The 21899-nt window shown below is 41.6% G+C and overlaps 1 protein-coding gene across 1 annotated transcript; it reads left to right on the top strand.

The window, feature by feature from the left end:
- Positions 1–260: 260 nt before the first annotated feature.
- LOC308382202 (NACHT, LRR and PYD domains-containing protein 1b allele 2-like) lies at positions 261–7398 on the top strand. The gene is made up of 14 exons (XM_080859894.1): positions 261–285; positions 875–913; positions 1384–1495; positions 1915–2111; positions 2402–2437; positions 2580–2636; positions 2726–2763; positions 2947–2999; positions 3349–3560; positions 3653–3912; positions 4025–4141; positions 4424–4565; positions 6234–6299; positions 6413–7398. Exons 3-14 carry the CDS (start codon positions 1404–1406, stop codon positions 6676–6678), a joined length of 1536 nt encoding a protein of 511 aa, XP_080716020.1. The 5' UTR covers positions 261–285; positions 875–913; positions 1384–1403; the 3' UTR covers positions 6679–7398.
- Positions 7399–21899: the final 14501 nt, after the last annotated feature.

Below are 21899 nucleotides of genomic sequence, written 5' to 3'. Positions count from 1 at the left end.
TAGTGGGGAAGACAGGTGTTTATCTGTTCTTCACATGACCATATGCTATCAAAATGAATTTGAGGATGGTACCAAATCTAGTTGCCTGTAAAACCATGATCTCAAAAGGTGTCAAATTGTTGCATAGTGTTACTTTAACTTGCACCTACAGCAGTTACATTCCTGCACGTTTTTTCTATTATGTATGTATTATTGTTACACTAGATCCGCATCTGGACCTCTGGAGAATGGCTCGCCCAAGTTCTCCCGTGTGGAGGAGTTGGAGAGATGGTACAATAAGTGGAGGTAAACAGATACACTCTAATGACATTTATTAACACCACAATAACAATAGAGAAAGTGACCAAAGAAGAGCTGACTGCATTAAGAATGATGACGATTCAGAACAGAATTGTGTTAGACCAACTTACAGCTGCGTCCGGAGGGGTGTTTGTCATGGTAGGAGACACATGCTGCACATACAGTACATCTCTGAGAACGATGAGGATGGTCACACAATAGATAAGGGCATACAGAATTTAAACAAATTAGTTGAAAATCTCCAGGAACGACAAAACGTGAGTGTTGACTGGCTTGCTAAACTCTTCCCAGGGATAAAGGTATGGATAATAAAGTTACTGGCCCCAGTAGTATTAATATCAACGTTGTTGATGTTGATAGCCTGTGGTGTGACTCCCATTGTTAGGGCAATGATAGACTCAACGGTAAAGAAACTGTTTGGCCAGTGGGCCAAACTGCCTCATGAATAGGACATTGAAGATTGGCAACCTACTGGGATATATGATGATGATTATGTGTGAACTAAATGTGTGATGTAAGATTTGAGTAAAACCCCTTGGCTTGCTAATATGTATCTGGATGCCTATGTCCACAGAAACAGCAGATACTTTCCAAACAACAGGACAAAATGAAGGTATAGTTTATAACCTAAAGGGATTTTTGTACTGGATGAAAACCTCCTGTTGCAATGTAAACATGTATCAACTACTGATAAGAAGTGGGGAAATGTATTAAAGATTATGCGACTTGCATGTGTCATTGTGTAAAGCACGTCATGTGAATTATTGAGGAGAACTAGGGTGATTGTTTTTTCTTTTTCCTTGAGAATAAAATGTGTTGGAAGAGTGATACTCCCTGTTCTTCTTATCTCTGTAACTCTGTTAAAAATTCATCCGATTCTCACAGACTGCTTGCTGTTTTTATTGTAACAGTCGAAGACATGAATGAAGAAACATACAGGTTACAGGTTTCTTCATTCATGTCTTCGACTGTTACAATAAAAACGAGGAGAAAATATTGTGGTGGAAATCTGATAATGACCAGTCTAATGGCCAGTCGGTTTTATATTTAGAGATAAGTATAAAGTGTATAAGTCTTCTGCAGAAGGATCAGAAACTGAAGAAATGGAAGAAAGACTGGAAAGTGTTCTAGAGGAATACAAACAGAGCCTCACTGATGTCTCACAGCTCATCAGGACCTCCAAACACAACACAAGGTCACAAACTTTATCTGTAACTTCTGCATTTCAGCAAGAAGCTGATCATGTAAAACCAAACATGTTTGTTTTTATTATAATTTGGAGACTGCTGTCTGTTCTTGAAAAAGTGCAACATAATCTGTAGTTTCTACAAAGTAGAATGATGTGACATAATCCTTATTGTCAGACTGTCAGCGAACTGCATAGGCTATACTTTGCAGAACAGTCACACTGTACATTTCAGGTAGAAAACAGTCAAATTAGATTAGTCAGTTATTTGTTATATTTCTACACTGCCAATTTTATAATTATTTCATAACAAAAGTCTTAATAAGTAGCAACAAATAATAAATAAGACTCACTCTGTTGTGGGGAATGGATTAATGAATGCAACAATAACACACTATTAAACTTCTCTGATTCATTTTTCTGTTCAGTGATCAGGGAACAAGAGAGGTGTTTGCGCGTATCTCGAAAGCGGCAGATGAAATACAGCAGCTGCTAGAGGATGGTGTTAATATCACAAATCTTCTCACACCCTTGCAATCGGGGTCACATCTCATCAGGGATATACTATCGAATATAAAAGCTGACCGTCCGCTGTCAGGCCTAAAGAGGTCAGGACTAAAGAGGCGTAAGTGGAATCAACAAGTCAATCTCTGAATGAATTTAGCCAAATAGTTTGAAGACACATTGTATGGCCTTGGGTATATTGTGAGTTACGCAAATGCAAACTGTTGAAGTACATTAACCCTAACCATGAATCAATTGATTAATAATTCACTGGATTTGACCAGTATTGCTGCTTAGCAAAACCACCTTAATTCAAAATAAGGTGGAACCAAGTTTGTCTTGAGTGATTTCCACTAAAGTAACAGCAATATTTACCCAAGATACATTTAGTTGCCTGTGTTCTTCCCATAGATGCATCTCGCCTGGAGGGGTCGTTGTCAGACATACGTGAGTTCAAACATCACATTTATTATATTTACAGGTGTACTGTAAAATGTAATGACACAAACATATGCCATTTAAACTAATAGCTGATGTTGATCTATATATGTCGATTGTATTCTATCCTGGCTTAACGGTTTTTCTGTAGGTAAAAAGGAAACGCTGCGTCTTTCTACATTAAAGACAAATCGTAATCTCCATGACAGTGAGTGGCTCTAATCAAATATATTGAGATTGTGAACCACAGGCCTATTCTTTTATTGATTGACAAGTCGCTTTTAAATCTGATTCCAGACCCCATCGCAATTATTAAAACCTCTGCAGATTTGGGAGTAAGTTTGAGGATTCTATCTTTAAAATTAATACATTTCACCAATTTCAACTGAATTGAAAGGAATAACAATACACCAGAACTCAATGTTCAAATAAAGATGCTGCTCTTATGATTGATCATAATCAGATGTCCAGTTTCGTAGCTATTTGTAAGTCATAAATGTCTGGTTTAATGCATTCAGGAATGTCTTGAGCCACTATTACAGGAAGAAGAAAATGGAGATTTGAAATACACGTAAGACCTCTTATATTCTTTATTTACAGGTGCTGTTTGCACGTAAGGAAAATCAATCAACACAATTATAACGTCCACACTCATGACATATCCTGAAGACACAATTAATAGTTTCTACAGTATTCCAGTGATTACTCTTCTACGCAGGAGGTTTTATTAATATATATTTCTATTCAGGCCCTCCAAACTAAATTCATGAATTCATATTTAATGACTTATGTTACAGACCATTACAATATTGGTGAATATTACATTTTTGTTATATCAGTATTGTGGCCAAAATGTGTTCAATATATTTTTTTAACAAACATTACTAAATATCCTCACCATCAATGCATTCAAATTACAGGCTGAAATGCCCCACTGCTGGTCTTTTTGAGTGCAAGTTCACCAGTCTGATGTTTAAGATGGAGACAGCAGGTGAGGTTGAGTATCATTCAGTACCATGGGCAGACAAGCTGGAAAATTATGACTGTGAACCAGCAGGACCCCTTTACGACATCAGCTGCTTCCCTGGGACCCCTGTTCAGATACATTTACCACACTGTGAGGTTATTTCAGGTGAATTACGCAACATATCCTGCACATCTTACTGATGAGGTCACCTTCCACCATAGGCAAATCACAATTGTTTTTTTCATTGTCTTACACAGATGGGAAGCTGGGGCATCTGCGTGTTGCTCATATTACTGGTGATGGTCTGGAGATCATTAAACCCAAAGAGATAACAGAGTCTCATGTGGTTATCGATGTCACTGGCTTATCTATATTTGGACTTATTACTTCTTTTATTCACTACTTACTGGGAAGAAACATCCGGGCCCACGTGCTGCTATTTCTTCAAACAAGATCTAACTTTAGAACTCAAGAACTTCAAGTCTTGCTGGTGTCAAGTAACTCTGACACAAAGAAGGTTTGTCACAATAATGGAAATCAAAGTTCATTGACCGTGACTTTGTAGTCATAAAAGTATTATTTGTATCTCTGTTCACAATGTTTTACTGTTCTTGCATATACTACATCAGGTTAAGAAACAGAGAGATAAAGATATCTACATTGAGAGAAATCCTAACTGTATAATCAACACATGCAGACATTACAGCCTTTTCACCGACCCACCTGGACTAATTGTGACACCTAATGTGAGTCAACAGAGAATGCATTGAAACAAACTACTACAATCTGAGCACTGAAATGGCCGTTTCTCGATGAAAATGTCAACTGATGTTGGTTCAATACCTGACATTGTTTGGAAAGATGTTAACTAATTCTGAATGGTTAGATTTCAAGAAGTGATGTTAAAGAGTACAACAGCTCTATCTTTGATATTTTCTTGTCTGCTGAAGGAGTTCTCCAAATTTGCATATACAGTGTATGTCTTGTTATATATGGTCATTTATAAGTAATATATGTCTTTGTTACAGAGTGCTCAGTATGTTGAGTGCAGTAAAAACATCTCTACTGCATTCACAGTACTTTGCAGTACAGAGAAAGAGCTGAAGCTAATCCTGAAGGATGTAAAGGATCAAACAAAGGAACTATGGAAGAGTGTGGTCAACATTGAAGGTTAGTGTTAAAATGAATCCACACTATGCAGAATAACATATGTATATATACACAGTATACATACATATATTTAATTGATCAAATGCTATGCAAACTGTGTTTTGCAGTTTCTTCCTAAAACTACATAACTAATAAACAGCAAGACCACCACAGCTGGCACTGATAAAGGCTTGGTAGCTAACTAGGCTAAATTTCAGAGATGTACTCAAATTCATGCTGTAAAAGCTCTTACATGTCCCCTGGGTTCGACAGTGAAAAGCCTGTCAGCTTGACAAATGTGATTATTGCTCCTCCATACGACCATATACTTTAATTTGACGATAAGTGACTGCAATTTACAACTAGAATATGCATTTCCTGAATGAAATACCAGTGTATGCAATGCAAAAGTTAAGAATTAAAAATAAATACTAGAACATGCATTTCCTGATTGAAGTCAATGCTATGCTGGTTGCAAGGTAGTCATAGTGGTTGCTATGGTTGTTGCCAGGTTGACAATAAAGTAGTGGTTGCTAGGTTGTTGCTATGGTAATTGAAGTGGTTGCCATGGCTGGGGTAGTCATGGTGGTTGCTATGGAAATTTAAAGAAGCATTCCGGATCAATTGCTATTCGCTAACGATATGCTAGCGGGTAAAACTAACGAAATCTTTTTAAATGTGCTTTGACATTATGACAAACTAGTTACTCAACAACTGTCCTAACACAGTCAAACATCAAGCAAGTGCAACACAAGACAAAGCAAGACGGCAAATAAGCTACTTACTAGTTCGGCAGACAGTAGAAGGCCGGGCGGCGTCAGGCAATCTTACATTTAGCAGTTATAAGCCTATGAACCCTGGTATAGCAATGGCACGGAGGCGATTATCCATATTAAAAGTAATTGTAGCGCCCCAATTTTTCACCAATCAAGCTGTTATTTTAAGGTAAAACTGCTTATCCTAACCCTAATCCTGAAGTATAATTGTTGCATACTGTTTCTTTAAGTGGTTGCAACTTGCTAGGGTAGTCATGTTGGTTGAAAGTTAGTCAGAGAAAGTTGACATAAATAGTTGAATAGAGAGTTGGAATTGATTGACAGGGTGATCATAAGAAGAAAGGAAAGAAAGACTGGATAAAGAAAGAGTGAAAAGGGAAATTATTGAAAAAAGGAAAGAAAATTGACTGAAGCAGAGAGATGGAGTGTGAGAAAGAGGAGTTGGAAGGGATATAAAAAAAGTGGATGGAGGTTCTACAAAGGGAGAGAATGAGTGAAATGGGAAAGATAATGCCCAAAGGGGAGGAAGGAGATGTTAGAATGATCGATGGATAAAGTGGAAGACATAAGAAAAGGTAAGACTGTCAGTCGTGACGAAAACGACGACTGTCGTAGGCCTCATTTTGACCAGATCTATTCTATATGCAGATGTCAAAACATATACAGTATCTCTTAAAAATTGGTAAATACAAACAAACAATGCTCTCGATTTCCAACATGAAAGCATATGTAAAAGAGTTTCACTTAACAACAGTCATAAGTTTTAGTTTCTCAAAGCCAGATGGATCCTAAACTTGAAACGTTTATAAAAGATAATTTAAGATAAGCAATGCAACAGGAATATTTATAACGCATGTACAATTTCCAGTTAACATTATTCAGTCAGTGTACCATTTTGCCTATTTGTGGTTAGATGCTGCAGCTGCAGCTGGTTCAAGTCAAACCAATTCTGAGAACCGGACAAAATATATGATCGGAGGTAAGAAACCTTTGCACTGTACAGCCTGTAACAACAGTGATTTAATAAGTTATTACACTTGAAGGAATTTGACCTTGATCCTTTCCCTCCACTTCACCCTCCTTGTTGTGTAGATCAGCACTTCATCGACAGGCATCGCATTCGGCTGATCGAGAGTATCACCACAGTGGAACCCATCCTGGATCGTCTGTTGGATCGGAATATGATCAACCATGAGAACTTCACTCTCATCCGCGCCAAGTCCACCAGTACCCAGAGAATGAGGGAGCTCTTTGATGTAGGCAGTATTCGCTCCACTACAAAAGGCAAAGACTGCCTATATGATGTGCTTATGGAGGTGGAGCCCCTCATCATGGAGGAGCTGAAGTCCACCCCGTGATGGCCCACCGAAACATTTCCTTGACGAGGAGTTCTCAATCCTGCCTTTAGGGACCCCCCGTTTTTCCTGTCATCCTTTATCCCTGCTTCAAGGACACCTGATTGAAGTCAGTGTAATTACAATGTTATTGATTAGCTCAATCAGGTGTGTTCAGCTAATCAAGAGTGACAGTGATGATTTCAGTAAGGTATGCAGAGCAGGTAAATATGGAAGACATGCAGTACAGAGTGACCACAAGTGCACAAACAGACCGACCTTTAACGAAGACCAAACTTCTGTGATGGCATACCCACCAAATTTATGTGCCAGATTGTTTGGTGGGGCTCTACCTCTATGTGTCAGGCAACTCACACATAACTGATCATGAATATGTCAGAACTGTTGGTGTGAACACTAGCAGCATCTAGGTCCACCAAATAAAAAAAAATCATAGATCACCATACAAAATCTGTGGGATGAGCTAAAGAGGAGAGTCCACAAACGTCAACCTTGGAATCTGAAGGATCTGGAGAGATACTGGAGGAATGGTCTTAGATCCCTTGCCATGTGTTCACCAACAATTGAATGTTTCTTTTTAATATGTTACTTCAATTAAAGGTCATGAGGATAAATGTTTTTACTAAAGGGTGCCAATAATTCTGGAGGGCACTGTACTTAGCTTGTTGCAGTTTCACAGTAATATGTAAATATCTGCGAGTATGATGTGGAAATAAAGGCTAAGCCAGGATTGTACATTGTAATTGAAAATTGTCCTCAGTGCATAGGATAGACATCATAAACTAGTTTAACATAAAGAATGAGAGTTCTTATTTTAACTCTGAATAAAACATGCTAGATTGTCTAGACTCTAGAGAGTTGTCTCTGATCGTTAGTGCCGGAAGCGCATTTCAGACCAGAAGTTATACAGAAAATATCCTGAGCTCAAATGAGAGGGATTTTTCAGCACCAGTGATGGAGATGAGGTCACACTCTGCAAACACACGCCACCTAGAGGCCACCCTTGGCAAACACACGCCACCTAGAGGCCATCCTCGGCAAACACACGCCACCAAGCCTGTTCTGCACACACACTTGAAACAATAACAAACAATGCTATATTCTTTATTATTGTGTTTTAGCAAAAGTGCCATTATATTACAATATAAATAAGGGTAGAGTAACAATAGATCATTTCTAAAAAAAAATATGAATTCAAAGATTAATATATATATAAAAAAAAAACTGTTCCACAGATATTCAAAAATATCAAATTGCATTCTTTGCCAATAAAGTGTCTATAGTCAATATTCACCTCTTTCAGTCTACAGCCAAAAAAATTAAATTATTATTATTAATTATATATAAATTTATATTATTATAGTTATGCATATAAAATAACATGGCCAACAGTCAGCAACTTCATTAGTCGCTTTTAACATGTACATTTACTAATACATTCTTTATGGATATCCAACTACTGGTACATACAAATCACCAATGTATACGAACATTTTAAGCCGTTTCCAAAGTTAATTTAGGAGCGTAGTTAAACACCATTTTTCCCTTCAACTACAAAGAACATGGCCATCACTTATCTGTGCATGCTGTCATAGCAACATGATCTCTGTTTAAAACAGACATGAAGACTGGTTGATGCTTATGGTCATGTTAATCCTCTTCAGATGACGAATCGTCCTCCTCAACACCTTCCTCCTCTTCCTCCTCCTCCTCCTCTTCCACTGGGCTGTACAACTCATCAGCCGATCCACTGTTATCCTCATCTTCCTCTTCCTCCTCCTCGCTGGACTCCTCTTCCTCATCACTGATGCTCTCTTCATATTCATCTTCAACCTCCTCGTCATTGTCCTCACTGTCGTTGTTATCACTGTCTTCTTCCCGTTCATCTTCCTGCATTGTACCTAGGGAAAGCCATGGCGCAGAAACAAACCTGTAGTAAGTGGTGGGGTATGGTGGGGTGGGGTAAACTCACAAAACGTAAACCCAAAGCCTCTGTGTGCATATGTGCATGTGTGTGTATGTATATTTTCAACATGTGAATCTAAATCAAGTCATATTAAACACTCTCTCTTCCAGACAATATTAACCACAAAAGAACATAAGATCAAACATACAGTTAACAACTACAGTTAAAAGTACAGTCAGCTGTTATGAAACTAAAAGTTGTAGTGCAATCTTTAGAATACAAACTGATTTCCTATACTTGACAATCTATGACATAGATTTTTTTGTTTAGTCCCCCAACCCCTAATTAATCAAATGTGCTCCCATCAATTACAACTACATGAAAAGCCATGAAATCAAGAGGCAAGTAGTATGGTGTTGGGTGAAGCTAGTGTAAAGTCCTCAAACATTTTTGCTTGATTTTGCACCAAAGTTTGTAAACTATTGCCTATTTCAGTAGTGAGGGGTAGGGTAAGGGAGGTTTGCACCCAAGGTTTATAAACTCATGCCATATTGTTTCAACAACAGCCACCAAAACACCAACAACAGGTTAGTATACTCACAGACGGCCATCAAAACACCACCAACAGGTTAGTATACTCACTGACGGCCACCAAAACACCAACAACAGGTTAGTATACTCACAGACGGCCACCAAAACACCACCAACAGGATAGTATACTCACAGACGGCCACCAAAACACCACCAACAAGTTAGTATACTCACAGACGGCGTCGATGAGGGTGTTGCCGTGCTGCCGAAGGGCCACCACAAAGTCCTCCATCTTATTCTCCATGCTGGTGGCGAGCGCCTCTGTGTCAACTCCCCAGAATTCTGGGGTGTACTGTGGCCTCCTCAAGAGCCGCCGCATCCTGCAGTGGACACAGCGAAAGACAGGTAAACACACACACACACACACACAGCTCATGTATGCATCTCTCTCTCTCTTTCTGTCTCTCGATCTGTCCATCTCTTTCTCTCTCTCTCTCTCCCTCTTTCTGTCTCTCCGTGTCTCTCTCTCTCTTTCTGTCTCTCTCGTTCTCCCTCTTTCGGTCTCTCCGTGTCTTTCTCTCTCTCTCTGTCTCCCTCTCTTCATCTCTCGTTAGTGTTACAGGAGATGTAACCATAAGCTACAGGTCACATCTTAGGCTACCAAATGCATGTGCAACTACTTGTGCTCTATGAACAACAGCATGCTGTATTCAGGGAAATAAACCACGCAAGTCAGGCCTTAAAATTGTTGAAACTGGGCAGTTACCCCAACGACCCAATCAAACTGGGCCTGAACTAATGTTGTTGGATTAGCCTACTTGCTGCTGCGACCAAGCAGGGCAGGAATTTAACCGAGTGCATGTTGGCCATCTCTTAGTACTAGCAAACAGGACCTATTAGAAGACTATGATAACAGCATAGTCTTTGAATCAGTCCCCTTTGTTAAATGTTTTCCTGATTAGGAGGAATGGATGAATGAATGAATAAATTAATGAATGAATACATTATTCTCCTTCCCACCTACCTGAGGCTTTTTTAAGCCTCAACAACGCACTGAGAGGAAAGTAGTAAGGTGACAATCTTACCTCTTCCCTGTTGTGTGATACTCCTAGGGGGGAAAAAATGCTAATTAATAAGTTCAGATAATAACAATCCCTAGGGTTAGGGACAACTATCCCTATAATTTGTATATACATATATACTGTAGATAGATAGATATATACATACAAAACCATCATCACTATTATCACTATCATCATCACTTATCAACAAAGCTCCATACCACATGAGAACACACACACACACAGACCTGTGTGTTCAGGGTTAGGAGGCTCAATGTCTTCTGTGATCAAACACGCACGCACGCACGCACGCACGCACGCACACACACACACACACACACACCTTGAGGAAAGTGAAAGGGTCGTTCTCGTCCATCAGGCCTTGGATGTTACGCTGGACATCCAGCAGGCACTCCTGGTCGCGGACAATCCGTCCACGGGTCTGCAGAGGTTCTGACTGACCACTGGCACCGGCGCCGCCGCAGTGGGACGAAGTGCACTCACGCAGGGCAGACAGGAGCCCTGCCACTTGCCCGTTCAACACGTCACCCAGCACCGCCACGCGCTGGTCAGCATCATCCAAGAACGCCTGCAGGAGACAACGTTAAACACAAGTGCAGCTGTACAGATCTCTGATCACAGTGTGGGATTGGATTGTAATTGGATTCATATTGGTGGAACTACGGACCTCTCCCTCAAAATTGGAACATGAAAATCAAATGGCAACACCTTGGGATTTGGCAACTAGGCTGTACACATAATAGATTTAACTCAAATCTGAAACTTCCTATGCAGAATTGACTATTGCAGACTATGTACTTGAAGCTTACAACTGCAGTAACACTGAGTCATAAATATGGAATGTGAAAACAAACAAAAACATTCTCCCAACTTCCATCTTTTTTTTCAAAGATCATCTGCAGATATGTTTGAAAGGTGTTGCTGACCTTTGACATGAGTAGGCATTTTCAGAATAGAGGCTATTAGCTATTTTTTTTTTCTGAAATCCAGCTCTGAGCACAGTTGTATCTGAACACAAACCTATTGACCTGGGTATATAAATATCATACAGCATCTAAAGCTCCTGGGTTGACATCCCTTTTTCAGACCAGTGTTGAACCTTTGTGTTTTAGCCTCCGTTATCCGTCAGTTTTATAGGGTAGACTAAGGCCGACCACATCAGGCAGAGTTACAGAGGCAGAACCTAATATGTCTCAAAGAGGCTGGTGACCAGAGATTACTATTCTCTCAAACAGACACTGATGAATGAGAGCGACTGGAGATGACTTTTTAAAAATACGGTCAAATACTGTAGCTTAAAAAAAAACACAACAGCAACCTAACGTTACCACAGAGACGGTAACCTACCTCAATATCTTTGTGGTAAGGCTTAATCTGCTGTTTGAGCTTTGTGGTATTCTTTTGAGTGTGTGTGTGTGTGTGTGTGTGTGTGTGTGTGTGTGTGTGTGTGTGTGTGTGTGTGTGTGTGTGTCACCTTGGTTTTCCGTTCCTGATCATTGTGATCCTGCAGCGTCTTTTCAACTTTACTGATCTTTCTGTTCACCCTCTGGAGTTGCTTTTGTAAAGAGAACTATGGAGTGAGAGAGAGAGAGAGAGATAGAGAGAGAGAGGGGGGAGAGAGATTGAGAGAGAGGGGGGGAGAGAGGGATAGAGAGGGAGAGGGGGGAGGGGGAGAGGGATAGAGAGAGAGAGGGGAGAGGGGGAGAGGGATAGAGAGAGAGGGGAGAGAGAGAGAGAGAGAGGGGGGGAGAAGGGGAGGGAGCAAGAGGGATAGAGAGAGGGGGAGAAGGGGAGGGAGAGAGAGGGATAGAGAGAGGGGGAGGGAGAGAGAGAGAGAAAGAGCTATTACAATGGCAGTTCCCAATGTTTTCGAATGATCAGGTGACTAGTGTCAACAATGAGGGAACTATGATGCTCTTCACCAAAATTCTAGACTACAGGCTAGTGAAAATATAATAGTCTTGCGTGTGTTTCTGTGTGTTTGTGAACACAGCCTTGTGTTCTCACATATCACTTGCCATGTTAATGGCCAATATCAGAGAATCACTAAAAGTTTTACACTACAGCTGTATGTGACAAATTCACAAGGAATGTTTTACATAATTGGTTTTAAGAGCTCCGTTGTTACAGTGAAAGTTTGATTAATATTTAAAGAAACACACTGATTATCAAAGCAGCAGTCAGGGATTTTGGTATATAACTAGCAAGCTAGATGATAACAAAACTAGTTTTCCATAAAAACAAACCTTGAAAAGTGGTCAATTCTTACACACTATTTTGCTTTAAGTTATTGATATAAGGGGAATGAATGACTGACCCTTACTGAAGGAGCCAACAAAGCAAAACCTTTGGCTGCTCGATTATGGCCAAAAACTCGATTGAAATTGAAATTCGATGAAATCTCTCGTGAGACCGTATAGTTAACCTTCCTCATCCTGAGGCCATATCCAGGCCTTACCTTCATGTCCTTCATGGTGTCCTTCAGCGTTTTGATGGTGTGACCGCTGTGCTCGCCGACGATGATGCAGGAGCTGCACAGGCACACCTGCTCCTCTACACAGTAGTAGCGGAAGGCCTCCTCGTGCTGCGGGCATCGACGCACGCGTAGGTCGGCATGAGGCTCCACCAGTGGGTGCCCGCGGAACGCTGGCAGCTCCATGTGTGGCTTGAGGTGCTCCTTGCACATGGAGACCTCGCACTTCAGGCACATCTTCACAGCAAGCCCAGCTGCCGAGGAAGATGAGGGTGGGGAGGAGGAAGATACGAACACGCTGCTGCTGCCCTGGCCACCTGGTGAGCCCACATCCTGTGGGTCACCGGCGCCATCTTCCGAGGGCTGAGGGCAGAAGTCGCAGTGCATGGGGGTACAGGTGCTTTTGCCGACAGCTCCAAAAAGCCCCCCACTGTCGCCGCTCCCTGAAGATGCCCCCCGCTGGGAAGCTCCCGCACTCTGCTCCTTCCTCTGCCGGTAGCCGTCGGCGATGTTGGCCAGCTTGAAGTTGCGCTGGACGCCAGCAGAGCTGCGGTGGGTCTTACGGCATTCCGGGCAGCGGAACCGGCCCCGCAAAATAGAGCCGGAGGAGGAAGAGGAGGCTGTGGCGCCTCTGAGGCTACTCCCACCACTGCCCCCCTGGAGGCGCTGCAGGCATGGCATGCAGAAGTTGTGCCCGCAAGGCAGTTGGTGAGGGTCACGGAACAGGTCCAAACACACGGGGCATGTCAGCTCATCCTCCAGCATTCTGGGAGTGTCTTCCTGCCACAGCGCCATCTAGTGGAGGGGAAGGTAGATGAAGATGCAGGTGTTTGACAGTTGCTAGATGAGAAGTAAAAGTACTGTTAGTGTGTGTGTGTGTGTGTCTGTTTGTGTGTGTGTGTGTGTGATTGTGTGTATGAGAGAGAACCAGGTGCTGGACAAGAAGCAAAAGTAATGTGCAAATGAAAGGTGTTTTTTTGTGTATGAAAAAAACACCCACATCATATTTCGGTTTAACCCATTTCTGAGAGGTAAAATTACGGCATTTATCTGCTATGGACTCTGCTTTTGTTCAGTGTAGTCCAGAAACATCCTTGTTGTTCTGACATTGGCACAAAGAGAGACACAGAATAGTCCTAACTGGTTTTCTCGACTTACGCTCTCTGACGCTTTACTCACATACTAAACACTAGATCACATGTAGCCTACACTTCACTGTTATAACGGTGAGGACAAATGTACTAGCACGTAGCTATACAGTGCCATTTCTAGAAATGCCGTTAGTTTTTAAAAACTATCGTTGTACAACACGAAGCTTTGACGACCTTTGCACTGTGACGGTGTGAAAGTGAAACGAAGTAACTTTACTGAGCGATTTTGTTGTACCATTTTCCAAACCACAACAACTGTCCAGCGTTAGTCCTAAATAGAAATGAATCAGTTGGACAACAGTGAAATACACGATAGTAACAGGATACTATCTGAAAAGAGACACCGCATAACATGACATGTCAGTCGCTTCAATTACACATTCAACACCCCATATGATTCAGTGAGCAACAGGTAGCTAGCTAAGAGCAGCCATGTTCATCTTAAATTCTAAACTCACCGACGCATTCAAAAAGATTTACGCACAGCTATTGAAACAACTAACAAAGCGAGAAAAATTGCCATCATCCTCTGTCTTAGTCAGTTAAGAGGTGTTCCCTGTTTATCGGTAGCACGGTTTCAACTTCAGGAAATAGCGCTGCTACATAACGCTAGCCTATATAAAATTAGGTGAAGACTGGGACGTACAATTATGCAACTCCTGTAGCGATAGTATTAGGTGTTAATCTGCCAGCTCGGTCTAAACATCACTCACCGTGAGTTATTCCTAGAGGACAAACGTGTTGGCTTCACTTTTGGCTCACGCATTGGATGCTAGCAGGTGACTGTCACATATCTGTTATGATTTCGAAGTATTACACCTGTGTGAATGAGCCACTGTCACTTTAAGTAGGATACGTCATCACGCAAAGCACGTAACGTCCAATGCGTCAACACAACGGCCGCGACTTTACTAAGAACTCTGCACTGCGAAGGCACATTGGCATTGTCATAAAGTCTTTATGTACATGAGCACTGGCGCTAACTCTACACACCCTGTTCTTAAAACATGGCTTCTTCAACTTACACAGTTGACAACTCGCTGCAGACACATGTCAGGTGTATTTTAGATGTTGTTGTTAATGTGTTAGTAGAGGAAATAACAGATATGTTTCGAACATGCCTGTTAATGGAGCAGCGTGGTGTTTCCCATGCGAGTAATGGGCAAGCTTTTACAGACCCCGCAGACATCCACGACAGGCTATGGAGAGGTCTTAAACATATACGAAACTCCGGTCCATCGCCAGGTAATGAAAACTTTTGCACATAGCATAATACTGTGGGAATATGTTTGTACTTGATGAACATGGATTAACTAATTAGTAAGAAAAGCCTCACTCAAAATGCCTGACGAACAATACTAAATAGGCTGTCTGACTGCTGTAAACAAGATTCATTAACTTTCCCACGAGGATCCCAGGAAATTGGGGTGGTGTCGCACACGCAAAATAGAGAGAGAGATCAAGGATTCAGTGAAAAGAGAGGGGGAGAACTAAATTCCTTTAAAAATACTGAGCAGTCATTCATACATTGAGATCGAGCTAAACTAAATCAGACACCCTGGGTTTATACGTCACACACCTAAGGAACTAATCCCGTAAAGTTGCCTGTCAGAAGGGAGGAGTAAGTTAGTTTTCATACACATATAGTGTGATATTACTGATGATTAACTACATGGCTTTCTTCAGAGGTGCTTAAAATGTTTCTCCTTACAGCACATCTGAATCATTTCAGTCTAGCTAATTCGGAGCTGGTGATTGGGACCAAAGTTTATAGACATTATTAGCTGTTTGATAACCTTGTCAAGCCTAACTCTTGTGTTATCAATTACCTTTACGTTTCTAACATGTTAGAATAGAGGATAGTGAAATAGCTGATATGACATTGAACTGAATTAATTAATTCATTTGTGGATAAAACTGGACGGGTCGTAAAAGTTCAAGTTAATGGTGTGTTTCTTTTGTAGTCTCCAGGAAACTATATATCCTAACTATACAGGTTAACATGAATTGTTATCGTAACTAATGACTCAACTGAATTATGGAAGAGAAGATGTTACGTGCCAAATTAGAGCACAGCGAAATATACTGTACATGACAGTCAAATTGACTGTTAACATCAGTGGCGTCTCCCAAAAATATGCACACGAGTGAAATGACACTTTAACTTCATTACCAGTTTTCATCTGTGGATTAACTGCTAGAAGAGGCAATGTGTTGAATAAAGCACAGTGAAAGCTGTAAAACATGACAGTTAAGCTGTATCACCAATATTAATTGTGGTAAGTGCTTGTGTTTATGGAACTGTGTTTTTTTTTCTTCTTTTTCAGTCCAGAGATTTAATGCATAGTGACATTCAGGTCTTCATCAGGCAAGACAGAAATGATAGTAAAGCACACAAGCGTCTTGTTTATCCCCCAGTAGCAGTAATCTCCCTCCACAAGTTCTGTGCCATCTGGGAATCCCTATGCTCCTGCATTGATGGGTCATAGAGATGCCTCAGACAGCGCTGCCCTAATTACGTGCTACAGAGGCTGTCATAATAACCTACCAACTGTGAACATTTCAGAAGATGTTATGCTATCTTTCCTCTAATTTAAAAATTGCTCCTCTCGCTTCATAAATGGACTCCAACTCGAATCACGTTGCCTGTTCACCATACCATAGGCTTTTATGTTAGCTCTGCTCATAGCAGCATAGGCATTGTCCTTCATGTTAGCACTGCTCATAGTAGCATAGGCATGGTCCTTCATGCTAGCCCTGCTCATAGTAGAATAGGCATTGTCCTTCATGTTAGCACTGCTCATAGTAGCATAGGCATTGTCCTTCATGTTAGCCCTGCTCACCGTAGCATAGGCATTGTCCTTCATTTTAGTCCTGCTCACTGTAGCATAGGCATTGTCCTTCATGTTAGCCCTGTTTACCGTTGCATAGGCCTTCATGCTAGCACTGCTCATATGTAGCATAGGCCTTGTCCTTCATGTTAGCCCTGCTCATCATTGTTTTATTTGCCCTTGAGGTATAATGTGTCTCTAAAACAGCCATAGCCTCTAAATTGATTGAGTGATCAAGGAAATGATCTTACCTGAAGATGTCCTCAAAGATTTAATTATATCTCTCCCCCATGTAGGATGTGATGATCAGCTTTCCACAGCAATGAGGACACCGACCCCTAGCATCAGCAGACAAGCCAGCAATCATGTCCTTCCTTCTTGCAGTTCAGCTCAGGATGTTGAGGTGGCCAACTCGGAGATAATGGTCGACTCACCTATTGTATTTGAAATGATTGCTACTGACGCCGGTGACTTGTTTCTTGAGCTGACCTCTGGTGAGGATAAACAGGAGGTGCAGCGTGTCCTGGTACAACAGGAAACACAGGTCTCTCCAACACTGCATTCTCGAACCAGGTATAAAGCAGAGATGAAACAGGAAGAGACACCGACACCTCTGTCGATATCAAAGGAACCAGTGTTGCTGTCAGGCTGTGAGGGAGAGTCAAGGCTAGCTGAAAGTACACCACCCGCTGAGGTGAGTGTGAGCTCTCTTGGTACCTTTCCTCTCAAGATGGAGGGAGCCACCTCACCCAGCATCGGAAGGCTTCATTTTAGCAGGGGAGCCTACGTAGCTGACACTATGGATTCCACTCCACCTCAACCCACCATCCAAGATGGTCATCTCGCCTCGCCTACTGAGTCTGGACAATCATTCAACCCAGCATCAGCAATTGTCGAGGGGCGGGAGGAGGTCGGGAAGCATCCAGTCCAGTCCTGTTTATCAGGGCCCAAGCCAAACACGAGACGAAGATCATCTGGCCCAAGAGATGAGGAGGTGGAGGTGGACAATGAACCAGTTGTAGGGAGAACAGGGGGAAATGGAGGAAGCTCACCCCCTCCTTCCGACTGCCATTGGGGCGCTATCCTTTCACTGCCTTCCTGCTCTGTGCAGATGGACCGCCTTCCCCCCCGCTTGATCCAGAAGCGAAGAACCATGCACATCTGCCCTGAATGTGGCAAGGTCTTCGGTCGGAGCAAGACTCTGTGCAAACACAGACGATTTCACTCCGGCGAGAAGCCATTCCGTTGCCCCCGGTGCCCCAGTAGGTTCATCATGCGCAAGAGCCTGCGGCGCCACCTGCGTCGGCACACGGGCGAGAAGCCGTACGGGTGCCCACAGTGTGGCAAGGCTTTCCGGCTCCACAGAGGGCTGGAGAAGCACATGCAGTCCCATGTTGGGACTATGGCAGTTACTTTGGGAGGATTGATGTCCTTCAGAAGGCAACTGAGGAGATGTCAGCAATAAGTGTGAGTGTCTCTGTGTTTTATACATATGTGTGTGTTAAATACATATGTATATCGTGTCAGCAATGAGTGTGAGTGTGTGTGTGTGTTATTTTTTACATTTATGTGTGTGTGTTTGTGTTATACTGTATGACTTTTTCCCCTAAAAGCAGTTTTTTTTTCATCTCAGGGAAAAGGCTTACAGAACTGTGATCCAGAAGTACCTTGTTTTCTGCCCACGTGTTCACCATTGCATCCGTCCCTGCCTAACCAATAGATTGTTTTGTAAATTAATTTGATTTATAGCAGTGATCAGGATACATTGATTTTAAAACTAAGCATGCCATATTTCTTTGTTGTTGTTTTAAGATGTTTACTCTTTTTGTTTGTTTAATCGTGCACAAGCATTGGAGAGTTTGTTCTTCTGTTCTTCTGTTATCTGTTGAGAAAATATTTTTTTTCTATAAATAAATGACTCTCCATAAGAATTGTATTGAAACTCTTTAATCCAAGTCATTATTGAATATAGCGCCAACTCTTATTTTGGAACTAAGGAATTATTATTATTTCATTATTTTCTCAGTTATAATTCCATCTGAATCGTTATGGTCAGAAAATACAATAAATAGTACAAAATAACAAGCTGATTCAGTACACTGATTTTATTGTTAAAATGTAATACAATGAAATGTCATTACCCACTTGTGATTCAAAAGGATTCACATGAAGTTTATATAGAATAGTAGTATATAAGTAGAAAAAGGTTTGTGTCAAGTGTTTTGTATACTCAATGCAAGATATTTTACAGGCCTCAGAAATAAATCAAAAGCAGTTACAAGCACCTTTCAGAGTATGTCTGTCACTTAATCCCTCCGTTCGCTTGCTTGTTGGTCACATGTAGGCCGTACACAGGAAGTTGGTTTGCAAGTAGAATGCCAAAAGTGCCCATATGCTGCTCAAAGGGTAAATTGTTTTTTCTTCGTTCCATTTCATGCCCCGTTGCAAATGTTGAATGCCGAGCTGAAGTCCACAAACAGCATCCTAGCATACGTCCCTGGGGTGTTGAGGTGTTGTAAGATGGAGATCAGTTCCATGTTTACTGCATCTTCCACTGACCTATTAGCCCGGTAGGCAAACTACAGAGGGTCCAGCAGGGGGCCTGTGATGACCTTCAGGTGGGACAACACCAGTCTCTCGAAGGACTTCATGACCACAGAAGTCAGGGCAACCGGCCTGTAGACATTCAGACCAGTGATGGAGGGTTTCTTAGGAACTGGGATGTTGGTGGAGCGTTTGAAGCAGGAGGGGACTTCACACAGCTCCAGTGATCTGTTGAAGATCCGTGTGAAGATGGGGGCCAGCTGGTCAGCGCAGACTTTCAGATAGGAGGGTGAATAGTTCAGGTCTCAGTGAGACAGACAGAGTACACATCCGATGGTATGAATTACAGATACAAAACAATGCTAAACTTTGTTCATGTCTCTTACAACAGTAGAATAGAATATTTTCGGTTCCATCAGTCCCCCATAGGAGCATATCTATGCTCACACAAGAACCACCATGCAACAAACATTTAGAACAGGAAAACATCAATATGCGTTTCCATCGGGCTCTACCTCAATCTCTGTGTTTTCAAGGGAAGCCCATACGTAACCCGGGTGCTACCAAAGTTTAGCCCTTAATCTAAATTATATAGTATAGTAATTTAGTATTTTACAAATATTCCCATATGAAAAGTGCTATGTTACAAATAACATTCATTCAAAAGTATTATGGTGTTATGATGTGCATAACTTCAACTGTACAAATAACTGGAAACTGTAGGGTGTGGAAAAACTTTACTCTGCATAAGAGCAGACTTTATTTGGTGCATGTCTATGGTTGGCCAGCAACCCTAGGCTTACTGGTTAAGAAATGAGAAAATTCAGGTATAAGAAATTGTTATTGGTTGAGGGGGGGGGGGGGCACGAGGAGAACAAGTGAATCGACAAACACCTGCGCTCAGTAAGGAGGTATACCGAGAGATCACCTGGAGTGAGCTCCAATAACGTTGAGTTGACGCTGGAGTATCAGAGTGTTCGTGGGTATTTGCAGTTTGCAGGTTTAGCTTACCCACATATTAACCTAGCCTACTGCTAGGTCCCTGCCTATATGCTAGCACAGTGTTAGCTTACCGCAGTCATTCTACAGCTTACTGCGAGTGGAAACACTTTCGTAGCGAGATAGGCAATTTAGTTTGGCTGCTGCTGCACAGTTAGCGCCACAGCCCACAGGTGTCCGGACACACTAGTGGTTCCAGTCATAGACATGTCTATTTGACTGAGTAGCCGTCAAGGGAGCCCTGCCACCTGGATAGCGCCACTAGTGATCAGATGAAAGCCAGTGGTTTCTCCAGCTACGAGGGAGCACGGGCGTCCGTATCACCATCTTGTCTTTAGATTCGCTGGGGAGTGATAAGTAAACACACTCACACTCACAATTCAAATTTAAAAAAGCTTTATTGGTATGACAAAAAAAAAAATCAATTCATATAGCCAAAGCATACATATTTAAAAGAAAAGTACAATGTTACATAAAGACAGTACAGAACAGGTTTGTGTACTTGTGCGTGCGTGCGTATAACAGGTTCAAGAATGAGATATTTTTGCAACCTTTCATTTTTTGTGTGTGGGTATTTGACATTTCAATGTAGCTTATAGGTATTGGGAGAGTTATTTGTTGTTTAAGTGCGTGGCTACATGCTGCATTTTCGCGGTACTTTCTGCTGCATTCTACTTGGCTTACAGAGGTTGGTGTCCACAGAAGTGCAATGTAAACTTGAAATATGTGTTTTAACTTCAGTTTTAGTGCACATGGTAACTTGTTCGCCATTCTATCTTGTAATCAGGGTTGCCAGGTCTGTGTGACAAAACCAGCCCAATGGCCAATAAAACCAGCCCAATATCAGAACTCAAAATATGCCCCTGCCAAACCAAAGTCTAACAGCATTGCCAAATGTATTTTAAAATCTTTGAAAAGCAATTTTCCCTGTGAAAGTGTAGACCAATTCACTGAAGGACAAACTAACATGTTGCTTTGTCTTTTGGCTTTCTCTTCCCTTTTCCCTCTTCCTCCCCGCGTGGACAACATGAATGTACTGTTTTTACTTCATATGCATTTACTGTAGTTAATGCAATACCTTATTTCAACTAAAACAAACACCTTATCATGTTGCTTCACTATATTTAAATCATGTTCTTATAGTTCATACATGTGTAAATAGTGTAACAAATCCCGGATGCGTAATATGGCTTTTTATGAATAAACACAATTTCAAAATGGCACGGACTTTATGCCCTGGTACAAGTTATCTCGAACAGACTGTTACCGTCACACTCCAGTAAATGCAGTCCCAACACAAAACAACGACATGCAGAAAAGTATGCGCCCGCCGCACGGCATTATGTGGCGACTATGCCGGCACGTTACAATAGGCCAGTTTATACTGAATTAAAGTAATTTCAGCTTGTTTCATGTCCATAAGTGTGCGTGCTGATCTGGACTCAGTTTGGTAGGATTTGGGTATAAATATTTTTTCATATTTAAAGATATTCATGGTTTACTATGGCGTCAGATTAGTGCCAAAACTCGCACGCGCGATAAACATCTACTCGGGCAACTTTCAGGTTTTCGCGAGCGTGATAAACATCTACTCGAGCAACTTTCAGATTTTCGCAAGCGTGAATTTCATCTGCGCACTCAATTTTAGCATCTGCGATATCAAATTCAACCACTGCCAGCGCAGAGACTGACATGCTCTCTCTCTTT

The sequence above is a fragment of the Sprattus sprattus genome (genome assembly GCF_963457725.1).
Source record: "Sprattus sprattus genome assembly, chromosome: 21".
NCBI classification, from domain to species: Eukaryota; Metazoa; Chordata; class Actinopteri; order Clupeiformes; family Clupeidae; genus Sprattus; species Sprattus sprattus.
This window is presented reverse-complemented; position numbering and strand designations above follow the sequence as displayed.

Excerpts from the sequence above, each read along its gene's own strand:
- LOC308382202 (XM_080859894.1), top strand. The coding sequence starts at position 1,404 with ATGGAAGAAAGACTGGAAAGTGTTCTAGAGGAATACAAACAGAGCCTC. Across the intron at positions 4,142-4,423 it reads GACTAATTGTGACACCTAAT|AGTGCTCAGTATGTTGAGTG; the intron begins GTGAGTCAACAG and ends TCTTTGTTACAG. Across the intron at positions 6,300-6,412 it reads GACAAAATATATGATCGGAG|ATCAGCACTTCATCGACAGG; the intron begins GTAAGAAACCTT and ends CTTGTTGTGTAG.